We start from the raw sequence: 17,325 nt of genomic DNA, 5'->3' as shown, positions 1-17,325 counted from the left end.
ATGAAGCATTTTCAAACCGTGAGGGGTTCGCCCCAAAGTGGACAATATCATGGTGGTGGGTTCAAGTATTACAATATGGTCTCAGAGCTAGATCTTGAACGGAAGTATGGTGATAACACATGCTAAGGACGGTAGGATGGATGGTACCCACTATCGTATGCCTTGTAGGGGTAGGAGATACCCCAAAGCTGAGGTTCTTAGGGTAGGGTGGAGTCTCACATCACTTAGAGAGGAGGAAGGCCTTAGTTGTATATGTGTGTTTGGGACTCCACCAATAACAATGCGTTTTAAAACTGTGAGGGGTTCTGTAGACAATATTGCGGCAATGGATCCTAGGCATTATAGTGCAATGTGATATCCTACATTTGAGTTTGCTTAAAATAATTATGTGACCAATTCCACAAGTCCTCTTGAGTTGTATTGGTTACAAACCCAATGCACCCATTGATCTTGTTCCTTTGCCACCAGATGCCCATATCTTTGAGGCTGTTAAGTCTTTCGTCCATTGCATTCATGAGTTGCCTGCTAAGGTTAGGCGAAAAGCCGAAAACTAGCTATGAGTAATATGGACTATAAACTTACTATAGATGTGCATCATAGAGCTAGAGAGTTTAATATAGGAGAATTTAATATAGGTAAGAGTGTCATGGTATGCAAATATTTGAACATTACCCTAGAAACTCATAAAAAGGCTACATGTCTGTGACATTGGCCCTTTCATTATCAAGAAGAAGAAGCGCTCCTGACTTGATGGAGTCATAGACATTGTTCATGATAGCCTTGGAGTCAAATTTGCAGTCCCACTTTGTGGAATAGAGTTCCTTTCATCTAGCGAAGAATGATGAAGGACCATCTACATCCCCCAAACAGCCCATTCGGCATATATATTTGTAGGGAGAGGGAAGACAATTTTCTGAACCTTGCTCAAAATACTCTCCCTAAGACCACATCCAATTATTTTCCTATCTTGTTAGAATCTAGTAAGGTGGAATGGGGTCCTACTCCTTTTTGGTTCAAGAATATGTTGTGGGATCATGTGACTTTCAAAGAGAGATTTGTTGAAAATTTATGCTTCCCCAGATCCTACTGTATTTATGGTTTATGCTCCCCCAAGTCCGAATTGCTTCAACATTTTTTTTTCCATGATTGTTGGGAGGTTGTAAAAAGAGGTTTGTTGAAAGCTTTTACTGAATTCTTCAGGAATGGGACTCTAACCAAAAGCATAAAATCTCCTCTATAGCCTTGGTGCCTAATAGATCTATTAAGGTTGAGGACTTTAGACCTATTAATCTTGTTTCCAATGTGTACAAGATTATTACTAAAGCTTTAGCTAATAGGTTAAGTATGGTGCTTTCTAACGCTATCTCTAGCACCCAAAGTGCGTGTATGGGAGGGAGGCAAATAATGGATGCCATTCTTGTGGCCAATGAGATGGTAGAGGATAATTGTAGGAGAAATAAGAGGGATTTTGTTTTTAAATTAGATTTTGAGTAAGCCTATGATAGAGTAAGTTGGAGCTTCTTGGATAAAAAAGTCTTTGAGAGAAAGGGTTTTGGTGAACATTGGCAACTTTGGATAAGGAGCTGCCTATCTAACCTGTGGTTCTCAATGATCATTAATGGTGAACCCAAATATTGGTTTAGTACTTCTAGGGGCATCAACACACAAAGATCCTTTATCCCCTTTTTTATTCGTTCTTGTAGCTAATGTGTTAGTAGGTTGGTGGATGGGGCTATGGATAGGGGGCTAGTTAGAGGCTTACAAATAGGGAGAGAGGATGCGGTGGTATCCCAACTCTAGGTTGCTGATGATACCATTTTCTTCCTTGATGATCATAATCCCTCGTTCAGAAGTGGGTATTCTTCAAATCTTTGAGAGGGTGTTTGGCCTCAAAATTAATACAGGGAAGAGCAATTTAGCAACTCTGAATCTACCAAAGAAGCAAGTCAAGGAGCGCACCACTAAAGTGGGGCGTGGCATTCTAGACTGGTCTTTGACTTCCTTAGGGGTTCCTTTGAGGGATAAAACTATAGAGTAATGGAGTTTTGGAATTTGGTGGTGGAAAGGGTGACGAAGAGGTTAAATGGATGGAAGAGGGTTCTCTTCTCTTTGGAGGGAAGAATTACTTTGATTCAAGCTCATCTTTCAAGCATCCCACTTTATTTTTTTTCTATTTTTAAGATTTTGAAGGGGATTGCAAGTAAGCTTGAGAAATTTATGAGAGATTTTTTGGGGTCTGGTGAGGGGCCACGGGACCGCTTAGTTAGATGGGATAAGATTTGTAGGTCCTAAGGAGGAGGAGGGCTGGGTCTAGGTAAGTTGGTGTCTAGAAAGACCACGCTTCTTGTTAAATGGTTATGGTGCTTCCCTCTAGAAGAATCCTCCCTTGGCAAGCATAGAGCAATAAAAAGTACGTTTGGTATGGGTGGGATATCAACATTAATTTAAGATGTTCATTGACGAGTACGTGGAGGTCCATTTCCCCAATTTATCCTTCTTTCACTCCTTTCACTAAACTTGTGGGGTGGAGGGGGTCAAGTATCCACTTCTGGAAAGACCCTTGGTTGGATAATGTGGTTCACTTCTTTCCCTTGTCTCTTTCATTTGAGTGCTAAGCGAAATAGAGCCTTATCTATTTTTTTTTCTTACGGATTTGAGTAGTCCTTTAGTTTCCTTGAATCTCCCTTTTAGGAGACAACTTAAGGAAAGGGAGATGGAAGAGTTGTCTTCTTTTTTATCTTTATTGAATGGAAGTAATCTTTTTTCGGGGAGGGATGATCATTCTTGGTCCTTGGATTAGTCAGGAGTGTATTCTTGCAAATCTTTTTTGAATTCTTGACCCATTGTAATTCTTCATTTTCACTCTTCCCTATTATATTGAAGGCCAATACTCCCTAAAAAATTAAGGCTTTCACTTGGTTGGTTGTGCTTAATAAAATAAATGCTAATAACTTGTTACAAATCAGAAGACCTTCGAAGGCTCTTTCTCCCGATGAATGTGTGCTCTGTTTCAAGAACTCGGAGACAGCATCTCATCTTCTTTTACACTCTGATTTTTCTAGGAGGATTTTGGAAAAAGCTATTCAGTATTTTGGTAGAGAGTTGGGTATGCCCTGTATCGGTGGAAAACTTACTAGCCATTTCTTTTACAAATTTTGGTAGAAGGAATGATAGGGCAACCTTATGGAGGTGTGACTTATTTGCAGCTTTATGGGGGATATGCATATGGATGGAACGTAATGCATGGACGATATGCTCTGGGAAAAAATTAATTTGGGAGCTGGTCTGGAATAAAATCTAGTAATTAGCATCACAGTGGTGTGTTTGTTTTGGGTTTTTCAGAGGGAATGGTTCCCAGGAGATTAAAAGAGATTGAAGGAATGTGCTGGCTTGATGATTTTTTTTCTCTTTTTGTAGTTTTTAGTTGTTTTTTCTGGCCTGTTCCAGATTTTCTTCAGGAGATGTCTCATTGTTCCAGAGTTTCTTCAGGAGATGTCTCATTCTCCCTCTTGTGAAATTTTCTTTTGCAATAAATAAAAAAAATAAAAATAAAACAACCTGGCAGCAGCTACAGTCATTATGGCTGGGGCAGCAACTGGCACGAATGCAAGCAAGAACAGAAAATAAATCTTTCAACACCAACCTAAACCAACCAGAAAATCGATATAAGATTGAAAGCAATCAATCACGAACTACGGCATCAAAACAGTATCATCAGCAAACCACAACCATAGTACAACTGATAGCAGCCCGTGGAACAGAGGAACGGCAACAGCAGCATACTAGAAACAGAGAATAACTGACTTCACATCAGCAAATCACCATGAAAAACACAGCTTCCTACCAACAATGCTGCACAACATAACCAAGAGAAAGTGTGTTCTTAAACGGCTCTCAAAGGAACCAGGAAATCAGTTTTCAGGACTACACATGCAGCGGACAGCACGTGGAGAGATAAACATACAATAAATAACACCCATGATAGGGAATATAATAATTTTTTAAACACCACACAAAAAATGCGGACAACAAAACTAGAACCTAGGACCTCCTGGTAACCAACTCTGATACCATGTTGTAAAGTTAGAGATGAAGGAGAGATAAAGAGAAGGAGAGAAGATAAGAGGAGAAGATGAGAAAATGAGAGGAAAGAATTGTGTGACAGTTTCCTGGAGTCTATGTACAGCTCCAGGTCTGCCCTCCTATATATCAATAATAATAATAATAATAATAATGACAATAATAACAACAATAAAGTCTTAAGGACAAAAATACCCCCATTAACACGACCTAAATTATTTAAATAATTTATTCTCTTCTAATAAAACCCAATTCAGATAAATCAAATTTGAAGGCGATCAATGCTCTAATACCATGTTGTGAAGTTAGAGATGGAGTAGGCAAGAAGAGTAGAAGAGAAGAGAAGGGAAGAAGAATAGAAAGAAGAGGAAAAACTAGGCAGCAGTTTCCTGGAGTCTACAAAAAGCTCCAGGTCTGCCCTCTCATATATTATTAATAATAATAAAGTGTTAAGAACAAAAATACCCCCATTAACACAACCTACTTACTAAGATAACATATTCGCTTCTAACAATACCACACAGCCCCTTGGAAGAAGAATCAACAAATAAATTATGTAAGCATTTTATCTAAATTTTTCAGCATGGTACTTTTGATTCAAGTTCTTAAAATCGCAGTACAATGATATAGAAGGAGCTACTTTTATCTTTTATTAAACCACTGTAAAGCTTTGATATCATAACAGACAATGACTTCCATCATATGGAGGAAAATAATTTCTGACTGAAAATTATTTCACTGCCAACCAAACCGAACATATTTTCAAGATGGAAACATTTTCAGGGAAAAATATTTCCCTTTCATCCAAACAGAGCCTGGGAGCAGATATTTCATTGAAGAGTGAAATCACACATTCAACTTTCTCTAGAAATGTGCCAATATCATCATTTTTTATATATAAATGAAGGAATTTATTAAGAGATAAAAGAAAGACACAAAAAGGACTATGTCACCATATGATGCTGTCGAGGACATCATACTAAACCACCCACAAGCATCTTCCATTGCAGTGTCAGGCCATATAAACTAATTTTAGTTGAAAACAGAAGACAATTTATGAAGCGGCAAATGAACAAAGGAAAGTGCAAGAAGAACATTTGTGAAAGAAGAAAACAAAAAATCATCAAAATTCTGTAGAATAAACCAAATTTACAGATTAAAATCCCTTAACTAAATAAATGCTGCTCTAAAAATATTTTCTTCTCTTTATAAATTTATATCGCTGTTCAAAACAAAGAAGGTGAAAACACAAGAACAAAGTGCAACACACCTGTGAAGGAAAACCATGAATGAGTATAACTGAAGGGTTACCGGCATTTCCACCTTCAACACAAAACCATCTATTGCACAAAATCATACATAAAGAGCATGTTTCAATTGGTAATCCCTGCAAATAATACATCCTCAATTTCTAAATATAACAGAAATCTAAGGCCAGAAATGAACCAGGATTTGAACGTGTAGTAGTCCTGAATGGAAGTCTTAAGTATATAACAGCCCATTGAAAGTACTTCTGAGTTTACCTGAAAACATCAGCCGGGGCTTGAGAACCAGCCCCCATTGCAAGTCCAAAAATTGGATCCTTAGCATTTTCTCCAGATCCAAGAACAGGATGAGCTTTCACCTAGAAAAGAAAAAAAAAAATGTGACTTTGAGGGGGGGAAAAAAACACAGCAGTGAAATATGCATTAAAATTTAAAATAATAATAAAAAAAAACAAGGTGTAGTTGCCTCAGTGTACTCTAGAAAGCAGTGGAATCATTCAAAGCAACTGCGTAGAAGTAACAGGATTTCTTCCCTTTGGCTTGTCTACAAGACTGTATATCTCCTTGTTGGCCTTACAAGGCTTAACATCTTGTTTTGATGCTAACAAACAAGGAGAACTTAACATGATTTGTTTAAGTGATATATTTTCAGGACTCAATGATGAATGCAAGGTTAAAGAATTCATGAAAAGTCTGTACTTCAAAAGCTAAGGATGATTTATATCAAAGCTGAGGCATGGAATAAAACTTGAAAGATCATGAAGAACGCATTTGATTATTAAAGAAAAAGCTTCAGAATGAAAGCCCAAGTGATCAACATGGAAACTCAAAGAAGAGAAGCAAGCAAAAAGACCTCAAGGAATTCAAGGATTGAAAAATTTGGAAAGAGTCTTGAGTGGAAATTTTCAACATGTAAGTACTTCAAAGAATTCAATATGGATCCATGATGCCTCTTCAGTTCATTTATTGGTACCTAGATACATTTTTAACATACTTAGGAAATATTTTTATAAGGTTTCAAACTTATTTCACAAAAAGGTTGAAATTTTTGGAATGAACAGCATCAAAAGAAGATTTTCAAAATAATTTTAATTTTTCTACATCATCTTGAGGTGTATTTTTTTCTAACTACATAACCATTCTATTTAAAAAGTGTTTCACTTTAAAGTTGTAGGCATTGCCTCTTAGCTTTCATTTAACACCAAGATCATAACTTTGAGTACCAGAAAAAGTTATGACCTAAAAAACAGAAAATACCTCGAAGCTGACAGCAACCTAGTAGACTGCCCTTAAACAGGACAGGCGCCTGGGTGGTCCAGCAGGCGACTGGCCTGTGTCCTGGTAGGCGACTGCCACCTCTACTCTTACTGCCCCTGCTGCTCCTTTAATACTAACATGGCATTCGACTGCCAAGTATGGCAGCTACTTGCCACAACAAATTTTTAAAACAACCTTCAACGGAAACATTTTTTAAAAGATTTCTTGGGGCTCTCAAACTTTGTGAAAACTGGGGGAAACTCCAAGTCACTTGGGGGACCAGTTACATACCTTTTAGAGTCTATAAATAGCCCAAAGATCATTGAATCTACAAACCCCAAGATTCAAATTCGCAAAAATTTCAAAATCTCTCTCATTGCTCTCAAATTCTCAAGGCTCTCTCTTGCCTCACTTGCACGAATTGAACTAAGTTTTTGTTGATCTTCTCCACCGAATTGTGCTACAAACTCTAAATCTTTCAATCATTGAAAGAATTATCGGTGATATACTTCTTGAGCTTAAGTTATTTCCATATTGTTATTTACTTTGAAGTATATTATAGTTCTGAATTGTCGTACTAATCAGCTCTTTTAGGCGCAAATTTTTTGTACACAAATATTTAATTTGTATATTGTAGATTGACGACTCCAAGGGTTGTATGGATCATTGGCTAAGCAAGGGGATATTTCTTAGAGAAGCGGGCTCTAGCCTAGTTAAGGAGTGACCGAATGAGGGGACATCGTTTGGAGAAGGTGGGCTCTAGCCTTAACCAAGTAGTGTTGTAAAGGTTTGTTCCTCCCGTTAAAGGAACAAGTTTAGTGAATCCTTTGGTGGTTTTACCCAAAGGCGAGGCGACTAGGCGTGGTGAATGAGTCGCACCTCGTAAAAATCTCCGTCTCAACTCTTTTCTTTCCCACTCTTTACTCTTATTTTCGAGTACATTTTGATTGGGGATGGCTTGTTGAAATTGAAACTCCTCTATACTAACGTCTATTTGGGAACAATTAAACTTAAATTTTAATTTTTGATTTGGGTTTTGTGGAAACAGAAAGGGAGTAACGTTGGTTATATCAGACATTGCGGAATCCATATGGGAGTACGTTACTTGGGTTAACATCCCAGGAGACATTAACTAAGAGATTTAATTTGCAGTTCTGAATATGAGTAAGAGTGTAGAGATTGTGCTTGATTGGATTTATATTACATATCATATTAAGTCTAATCAATTAATACAAGGCTTTCACATCCGCAAACACAAAAGGCATAATTTCAAATTTATATCCACCATGCGCTGACAACAAAAGCTAAAAGTTGCATTTAATATATTGATATATTGTGGCTAATGTTTAATTTAAAGTTTGGATGTGTTTGTATTCCAAACAGTGCTGAATCTTGCAAATCTAATTGTGCTGAAGTTAAACTTGTATCTTGGCAAATCCTTGTTGTTTGCTTTCATTGTGTTGATGGGGGGGGGGGGGGGGGGGGTTGATTACTGAAAGATTGATAGTGTGTGTTTTTTGTGGATTAAATACGAAACGAGGGTTTCTTGTGTGATTGGTAATTACCAACCAAACAATTTAAAAAAAATGATTAATCAAGAAAAAGTCCTTATAGGAATTAAAAGAAAGTTTTAAAATCCAATTCACCCCCCCCCTCTTGGGACTACGCCTTGCTTTTCACTCCTGTACATCCCCAATTTCAAAAATTTCGATTTATTATCTTCTTATCTGGCTAAGAGGATGGTAATTGTCAAATGTGCCTTTGAACATGTTTTATAGTTCATTACAGTGGACCTGCATGAGAGCGAGCCTTGGATCAATGGTAAGGTTCCACCTTTTTCGCCAATTGGCCATGGGTTTGAGTCCAAGGAAACAGCCTCTCTGCATAAAAGCAGGGGTAACGCTGCATACATTGCAACAAGCCTCCCCCTAACCTCCAAAGAGTGGAGCCTATAGCCCGGGGATGCCATTTTTTTTTTCACAATGGTCCTATGTCCCTGAAGATGTAAGAGGATGTTCTTCCTCCTCTGCTATCTCTACTTGCATCCAAAGTTCATATGGGTAACTAACAGGCTTCATTTGAGCATTCTTGAAGATTCTCTATTTCTGCTTTTGGCAAATAAAATTTTCTTGCCTACCCCATAACAAATACGGATATAGGACAAGTACAGCAGACCAGAAGTAGAGAGAGAAAGAAGGGAAAGAAAAATAGAGAAGATGAGAAGAAGAGAGAAAAAGGAAGAAGGAAAGAGAGGCATCTACAAATAAGGCAGAAATTAGAAGACAGCTGAGAGTTAGAGACAGAACAGAGAAGAACAGAATGAGAAGAAAGAAGAAGAACAGAGGAAGAAGAAGAAGAGAGGTTGCACGAAAAAGAGATGGAACTGGGCGTCCGATTTCAAATTATGACTGTTTCATATAATACAAACAGAGTACTTATACATCAAACCTCACTACTAAACAAATACTACAAAGTAACCCCAAGTAAAACAAGTACAAAATAATCCCAAAGTACTTAAAATACACCAAATAACCCTAAATTAACCAAATTTATAAAATAACTTGAATTTTACCAAACTGAAATAAAAATCCTAGCTACAATATAAGCATCTAAAGTTCTCCATTGGTGGTTCTTCACTTCTCCATCAAACTTCCAGTGTTAAAGAAAACTCACCTCAAAGTTTTTAAACACCATGGGCTTAACTCCATGAGTGGGAAAAAAGTCGAACATATAGGCAAATCACAAGGTGGTACGAACTGCATTGCATCGTAAATCACAACTGGAGAGTATCTCAAAGATCCTCCAACTACAAGTAGCATACAAGGCTGCAATGTCCTATGATAAAATAACAAGTCCTCCAATCAAGATATCAATTTAATATCCAAATCTATTGGCAGCTGAAGCAAATGCGCACTTGATCCATATTCTAGAATGATGGGCAATGTTTCACTAGATTTGGTGAAAGAAGAAGTGAAGGGAGAAGATGTAAGGGATGGAAGCACAAATTTATTGGATAGAGGAGAAATAATTCAAGAGGATTTTCAACAATAGGATTGATGATTACAGAATTTTTAACAAAATTAAAAGCAAACAATTGTCCCTCATTTATTGGGTTAGAAATGAAAAATTGAGGTTGAAGAGCAAGGTCATTCACAAACATATTGATGGAGGACCACCTATATCCCCCAGGCTGCCCGTTTAGCACAGGTATTTTAGGCATAGGCTTAAGAAGGAAATATGCGTATCGAGGACCTCTTTGTACCTTTTTAGTCAATTCTTTTAGTATTTGTAATTATGTGTTTAATTGGGCATATTTGTAAATATGAGTTAGTTGTATTAGTGGTTTTAGTGCCTGACATGTTAGTAGAAGTACAGTTATTGTTTTCAATCAGATTGCAATTTCCCTCTGTCTCTCCCTCCCTCTCTCTCCCAAAGGTTGTTGTTTTTCAGATTGCAATATCCCTCTCTCTCTCTCTCTCTCTCCCAAAGGTTGTTGTTTTTCAGAGTGAACCACGATCACTGCGCAGCCATTACAAACGGCAGAGAACTGAACACTGTTCATCTGCAACTTCCCAAGAAATTACCTTCGTGCCCCTCAACTTGGAACCCTAACTTCAACCAACCAAACCGCGACACCTCCCTTACCACCAAAATCAGACACCCCCCAAAACATCCCCAGCTGAAGTTTCATCACCGTCCCCAGCTGAAGTTTCATCGCCCCTGAAACCTTAACTTCAACCAACCAAACCACTAGAGAAGCTTCACACTCTGGCTGAACATTTTCCAGAACCTCCCCCCTAAGTACCCCATTTCCTGCAATTTTCCTCCACACAGCCACCCTCACTGGAATCCCACCCTCTGATCTGCCTACAGCCAGAATCTCATCATCGTAGGAGACCTGCTGGCAGCTCACGCACGTGGGGAAGTTGACGAATTTCACCTGTTTTGCCCACACTTGCAAGAAATTGCTTCCAGCTATGAGAATTTGGATTTTGTCCTGATATTTTGAAGCTTTCTGAATGAATGTTGAAGTATCAAGCTTGGATCGCATTCCTAACGTCAAATAAAGCCTAATCTTGGGCTGCCCGAGCAAACTTCAGAGTTTTGAGGCCTTGCCTGGATTCAGATTGAGTTCCAACTTCCAACTACTGTCTGAAGGCTGTTTTCTTGAGGATCTGAGAATAGGGACTTGAGAAATTGCTGGATTTACATTGGAATTCAATGGTAAACTCACTTTGTGCTCAAATTCTTTGGCAAAGTGGCCAAATTCTCATATTTTCTTGATTAATGTTTGCATGATTAGGGAAAATTTGTAATTGCATAATTCCAAGATTCTTATTACCCTTTCAAAAAAAAAAATCTGCCATTTGTTTTGTAAATTCCTCTAGTTAACTCATCATTGCATCCTTGTTCATACCCATACCTAGTCATTCAATGTTGCCATGTCATGTTAGACCATATCCATTCATATGCATTATGTTCTGTAGCTTCATGTGTGTGCATTGTAGTTTTTTTAGGATTCATATCATTCATAGTCAAGTTTAGTCTTTTTTTTTTTTATAGAAAAAGAAATTCATTAGATAAAGATATATTTACAAGCAGGAGAGAGGACATGTCTTTAACAAAGTCAGATAATCCTCAGGAAAACCAAAAAGAAAATTGCAAAAATAAACAATGACAAAAAACTCAAGACGCCCTTAAAAGAGACTTCCAATTGCGCTTAACTTCTGCAACTCACATTCCCTTGCAATTTCCATAGCCCATGCACCATAAAGAAGCCATAAACTGAATTTTCTCCCACACCAACCAGTATGCTAACTTCTTCCCTGCAAATATACGTGCATTACGTTCCTTCCAAAAGCCCCAAAACACTGCAAATATAGCAAAATTCCATAATGCAATTCCTTCCTTCTTCCTTCCAAACCCCACAAAAGAAATTGCCAAGAACTCCTCCACTGTTCTAGGATAAACCCAACTTTCTTCAAAGTAATTGAATAATTTTTTTCCGAACCTTCCATGCATAATTGCAGTGCAAGAAAAGGGGTGAAACAGACTCTGAACAGTTAAAGCACAGCATACAAGTATCAGGAAGGAGAGCCTTCAAAGGTCTCCTCATCTGCAACAAGTCATTAGTAATTATCCTATTAAGCACAACCAACCAAAGAAACGCTTTGACTTTAGGGAGAAATTTTTTACCTTCCACATAACCTTGTAAAGAGGAAAAGAGAAATTTGTCCGAACCAAGAATTCAAAGAAATATTTACAAGAATAGACTCCCAAAGAATCCAATAACCAATATTGGCTATCATTTCGGAGGGTACACTACAGTTATTCAACATAATCAATAAGGAAGATAATTCAATAGTTTCCATATTGTTAATCGTCCTAGCCCAAGAGTATATAGTCCAAAGGGGGGTGAATGGACTCTTTTCACGTATATTAAATTTCTCTACAAAATAAAAACTCTTGGCAAGATTCAAGCAAATAAATCGCAATATATAAAACAAATCAAGCACAAGACATAAATAAAGAGTATAGGGAGAGAAAATCTTAACACCGGAGATTTAACGTGGTTCGGCACCAAGCCTACGTCTATGCCTTAGCACCAAACCAAGGATTCCACAATCCACTATGAATACTCCTTCACTGGCAGAGCAAGCCTTACAACTCAGGTACCAAACCCTACACTTAGGAACAAATCCCTACCCGCTCACCAAGAGCCTTCGATTCACCAAGAACCTTCAACAAATGGTTCACAAAGAACATTTACAATAAGAAGATGATTTACACAAGATGCTCCTCAAATGAGCTGATTGCAAATACAAAACAAATCCTTACACTACTTTCTCAAGAAATGATTCAAACAAGATTAGAGAACAAGTGAGTTTGAGCACTTGTGAATGAATAGCTAAAATGCAAAGTGCAAAGTGCTTAGGTTTTGGTAATTAAAAATATATTTCACTAAAATGATCAAAACCCTTCGAAACCATCCAAAACCATGTCTAAACAAGCCTAATAGCTTGTATTTATAGCCAAAGAGCCAATATGAACGTTAACTAACCATTGGGAGCAAATCCCATTCGGTTGGCTCGAGTTCTAGCCGTTGGAGCGCTGGGCTCAAGGCCTCTGGTCGACCAGTCCCCTACATTGGTTGACTAGTCACGGGCAAAAAGATATGTTTAGCTACTCAAATGGTCTGGTCGACAAATCCCCTGGTATGATCGACTAGTGCCTTGAATCAGAAAAAGTCATCAACATAAAAGTTGTGAGATTTTTTCTTAGCTTTCCATAGAGACCAAGATCATCCTTTTTGGACTTTTCTAGCAAAAGTTATACCCTAAATACCAAAGGGTGTTCAGGACTTGAGGCGCACTACGTTAGTCGACGATTGCTCTATTTTTCTTTGTCAAAAAGCCTTTTAATGACTTAAAACATTTTTGGACAAAAGTATATGAAATATATTAAGTCTAATAGAGTTTAATACTTGTCCAAATGAATTACCCCTTGAGTATAAGATATCTTATTAATAAAAACACATTTGAAAAACCATTTTGATATCTTTTATACTTATATGTCCTTTATTGAAAATATACTTGACTTTCTTTGAACCTTTAGGACATAAGACTCATTTTGATAAAACCAGAACTAAGTATGAAGATGTTCAAAATACCAAGATGTTTGAAAACTTATCCCTTTGGCAAACAACTTTGAGTTTAGGATTCTTTTGACAAACTCTTTAATTTAACTTTGAAAACCATGTATGTTGAGTTTGTGACTTTGGTGAAATCCTATAAACTCATGTGTCCTAGTATGCTTGCATTTGCTCAACTTTTGCTCAGAAATCATGTAAGAAACAAAACCAGCAAGAGTTACAAAATAGACTACCTCAAACACACACCCATTACATAAAATACAACATTAAGCTTCTTTTGGTGTGCTTGGGTCCTTCCGAGTACGTGTCCATTTGATCTCTCCTTATTCGAACAACAACTCGGTCCGATCTTTGCCTTTGATCCAGTACTTCATGTATTGGTCACTGAACCTGTACTAAACATGATCTGCAAAGATGGAAAACACTAGAAATGACATATAGTTTAATATCATCAAAACACATAAACATGATTATGTAGCCTACCAAGGCTAACACATATCATTCAAGGCTCTCCTGAAATGGAAATCCCAAGAGGGTAAAAGACCATCCGAGTCTACTCTAAACAAAGAAATGGGATCATTTTTTCCCTTAGCTCAACCAAAAAAGGTGAGGAAAGGAGGTGGACAAAACAGCATACCCCGTCCATAGGTCTTTCCAAAAACAGATATTACAACCCTTACCCAAAACAAATTTAGTATGGGGAATAAAGAAAGGGAAAATAAGAGATATAGCTTTCCATGGGCTATCCGAAGAGCATCTAAAACCCAAATTAGTATCCCATGCATTCCCATCAAGTCCAAATTTACTTTTGACAACTCTATGCCACAATGAAGAAACCTCTAGCGGGAACCACTAGAGCCACTTACCCTCCCTCTTAGTCCTACAAACCACCTCCCTACTCACCAAATGATCCTTAGAAACTGCTACGCCTAACCAAAGAAAATCTCTCATAATTCTCTCAATCCTACTAGTGACTCCCATTGGAGTTTTAAAAATAGAAAAAAAAAATACAATGGAATACTAGAAAGACAAGCATGAATGAGAGTATTCCTCCTTCCTAAAGAAGAAAGGGCTCCCTTCCACCTATCTAAATGCTTAGACACTCTCTCCACCGTAAGATCCCAAAAACTAGATGATCTAGGATTACCTCCCAAAGGAACCCCTACCCTAGATAGGACAATGACACCCAGCTCAGCACACCCAACTTCCATGGCTAAATCCCTAACACACTCTACAAGCACATTAATAGTTGCAATACCACTCTTACCCAAGTTAATATTAAGCCCGAAACCCCTTCAAAGATTTTAAAGAGCCCCAAAATATTAATGAAAGAAGGCTTATGATCCTCCAAAAAAAAGATAGTATCATTCGCAAGCTGAAGGCGCGACAGTGTGATCTCCTCCCTACACACTTAAGTCCTTTCACTAAACCTCTATCTACAACCCTTTCTACCATTCTACTCAAAACATCATCCACTAGCACAAACAAGAACGGAGAAAGAGGATCTCCTTGTCTAACCCCCCTCATGGCCTTGAACCAAGATTTGGCCTTACCATTGACTATCACTACAAAATTCACATTATACATACAACCTTTCATCCATCTACACCATATCTCTCCAAACCCCTTCTTCTTCCTCCTCATATCCTAAATGGTTTCATTCGCAATCAGGACTGCATCCACAATCTATCTACCCCCCACAAAAGCACTATGGGCCATAGAAATTGTCTTATCAAGCACTACACTCAACCTCTTAGCTAGCACTTTGGTGATTATCTTGTAAATACTCGAAACTAGACCATCAGTCTATAGTTAAAGATCTTGATAGACCTACTTTTCTTAGGCACCAAAGTTATAAATGTATAATTAATACTCTTACTTAAAACCCATTCCAATAGAATTCATTGAAAACCTTCATTGGGTCATTCTTCACCACCGCCCAACAATCTAGATAAAAAGCTAAATTAAAATCATCTGGCCCAAAAGCTTTATCCCTCTCCATCCCAAAAACTATAGCCCTAAGTTCCTATTCCTCAAAAGGTCTCTCCAACCAAGCTATCATATCAATAGGAAAAGGATCCCATTCTAACCCTTCCACCATCAGTCTACTCTCATCCTCTTCAATACACAAATTATAATAAAAATCAGTGATCTCAGAGGCAATTAAAATAGGATCCGAGATAATAGCCCCCCTATCCACCTCCAATTCCCTAATCAAATTCTTCCACATTTTTTCATTGGCTATTTTAAAATTCTAACTACATTATAAACATCTAGGGCCCATTTGGATCAAAGATTTTGGTTTGAGAAAGGAAAGAAAAGGAAAATAAGATAAACACTCATTTTCTGCTATATTTTCCCTCTATGCAAAATGTTACTAAAAACAAAATTTTGTTTTAATATGATTAAAATTTAAGAAATATCAAATGTAAATGATTTGTAAAATCATATTTTTGTTCATCAAGTATATTTTTTATTTTCTTTCTTATATTCTTTAATAACCAAACATTAAAAATAGCATTCATATTTTACTTTCCTTTCCTTGACATTTTCCAAGTTTCAAACAGGGCCCTAAAGTTTTCCATTGGTGGTTCTCCATCAACATGCCAAGTAATTTACAAAGCAAATAAGGATGGAGCAAAACTCACCATCTTCCCTTGCTTAAACCATTCATCTGCTCGGCTTGGTTCATCTGAATATTTTCCTGCAAAAATACCAAAGACTTCAGGTAATCTGTAAATATATCTTAAAGCAACAATTCATATAACACTTATTTATGGGAAAATTCTAGGATCCACCACCAAGTGTATCCACTTCATCCAGCAACTACAAAAAAAAATCATCAAAACAGAAAACATCATTGATACAGCCCTTCATTCAATCAATTCTATCAAACCGTTCAAAATGCTCAAACAGCAAAGAAGGATGCAATCCTAGCACTTAAAAATCATTTAATCACGCAGAATTCTTCTAAAGTGATGGACGAACTAATTCTTCATACGCGAAGGAATTCAGAAATCCGCTCCTAAACTCGAGTCGCAAGGTACTCGGGCAGTAGCAACCGCGACCCGAACCAAGAGACCACAGAAATTTACAATCTTAAAGATGTAAAGGTGCGAGCGTAATACAGAAATTTTTTTCCTATTTGAGTATCCTTTTACTGCGAAAAGTAGAATTCAACTGGAAGAGGAACCAAGTTATGTGCTTACGATTGAATGATCGAATCTCACCTCCACTGAAAGAGAAGCCATCACCGACCGAAATAGGAGCATCCAACAGATAATCCTATACCCCCCAAAAAAAAAAGAATTAGAACGATAAATTTGGGTATAAACTTGTGAACTACGCGATGCGTACGTCCTTCCGATCACGACTTGAAGAGCAACTCAGTCCCGCCGGCGATTTGCGCGATCCGGTGACGAGAGACGGCGGGGATGCAACAGGATAACGAACTTGGAATTGAAATTGAGGGAAAGGGAGCAAAGACGTATAAGCCTGCACAGCCATTGTAACGGTTATGGTGGGAAGGGGAAGGAGGCGCTCAAACTTCAAACTGGAGGCGGTACCAAACGTAATGGATCAGTTGGCGATACGGACCATACGGCTCGGATGTCCGAGAGCCTGCTCGGCAACGGGGTTTGCAAAGGTGATGGGATTTGTTTGGCTTGGATTTACGGCCAGCCATGTGTCACGAGTAGACTACTTCACACCTTTGTAAAAGGCCTGCGAAGCTAACTAAAGCACTCTTGCTTAATTGGGACAATTTTTTCATGAAATACTTTCATTATCATTCAATCAAATATCAACAAAAGTAGTAAACAATTATGAAAGTAGTGGCAAGTATGCAGTAAATATTGAAGCAACGCAATTCATTAACAACACTTCTATTAACATTATATGTCTAGCAAAGGAGGCAAATAGGTAAAATACGTTGACAAAAACTAATGAATTTTATAAGATTGATAGCTTCTTATGGTATGAAATATAAGAGAAAGAGGATCACTTGGTTAGATGAGAGATTGTTTATAGGACTAAAAGGGAGCATATTTGAGTCTTGGCAAGTTGGTGTCT

The 17,325-nt window shown here is 37.7% G+C and overlaps 1 protein-coding gene across 2 annotated transcripts in view; it reads right to left on the bottom strand.

Moving 5' to 3' along the window:
• The window catches only part of LOC131156267 (uncharacterized), a 121,279-nt gene extending 104,335 nt beyond the window's left edge, over window positions 1-16,944 (bottom strand). The window contains exons 1-5 of one of the 2 annotated variants that reach the window (XM_058109809.1): window positions 16,612-16,944; window positions 16,485-16,539; window positions 15,903-15,958; window positions 5,604-5,704; window positions 5,351-5,420 (exon numbers count right to left, since the gene is read on the bottom strand). In XM_058109809.1, the coding sequence (XP_057965792.1) occupies window positions 5,351-5,420; window positions 5,604-5,704; window positions 15,903-15,958; window positions 16,485-16,539; window positions 16,612-16,761 (432 nt within the window). In that variant the 5' untranslated portion in view covers window positions 16,762-16,944. Of the gene's footprint in view, window positions 1-5,350; window positions 5,421-5,603; window positions 5,705-15,902; window positions 15,959-16,463; window positions 16,540-16,611 lie in introns of both variants that reach the window. The other variant, XM_058109808.1, reaches the window with a different exon arrangement.
• Between the last annotated feature and the right edge of the window lie 381 nt (window positions 16,945-17,325).

Source organism: Malania oleifera, chromosome 5, assembly GCF_029873635.1.
Source record: "Malania oleifera isolate guangnan ecotype guangnan chromosome 5, ASM2987363v1, whole genome shotgun sequence".
Taxonomy (NCBI): domain Eukaryota; kingdom Viridiplantae; phylum Streptophyta; class Magnoliopsida; order Santalales; family Ximeniaceae; genus Malania; species Malania oleifera.
The sequence above is the reverse complement of the archived record's forward strand: the minus strand, read 5'-3'. Positions and strand labels throughout refer to the sequence as shown.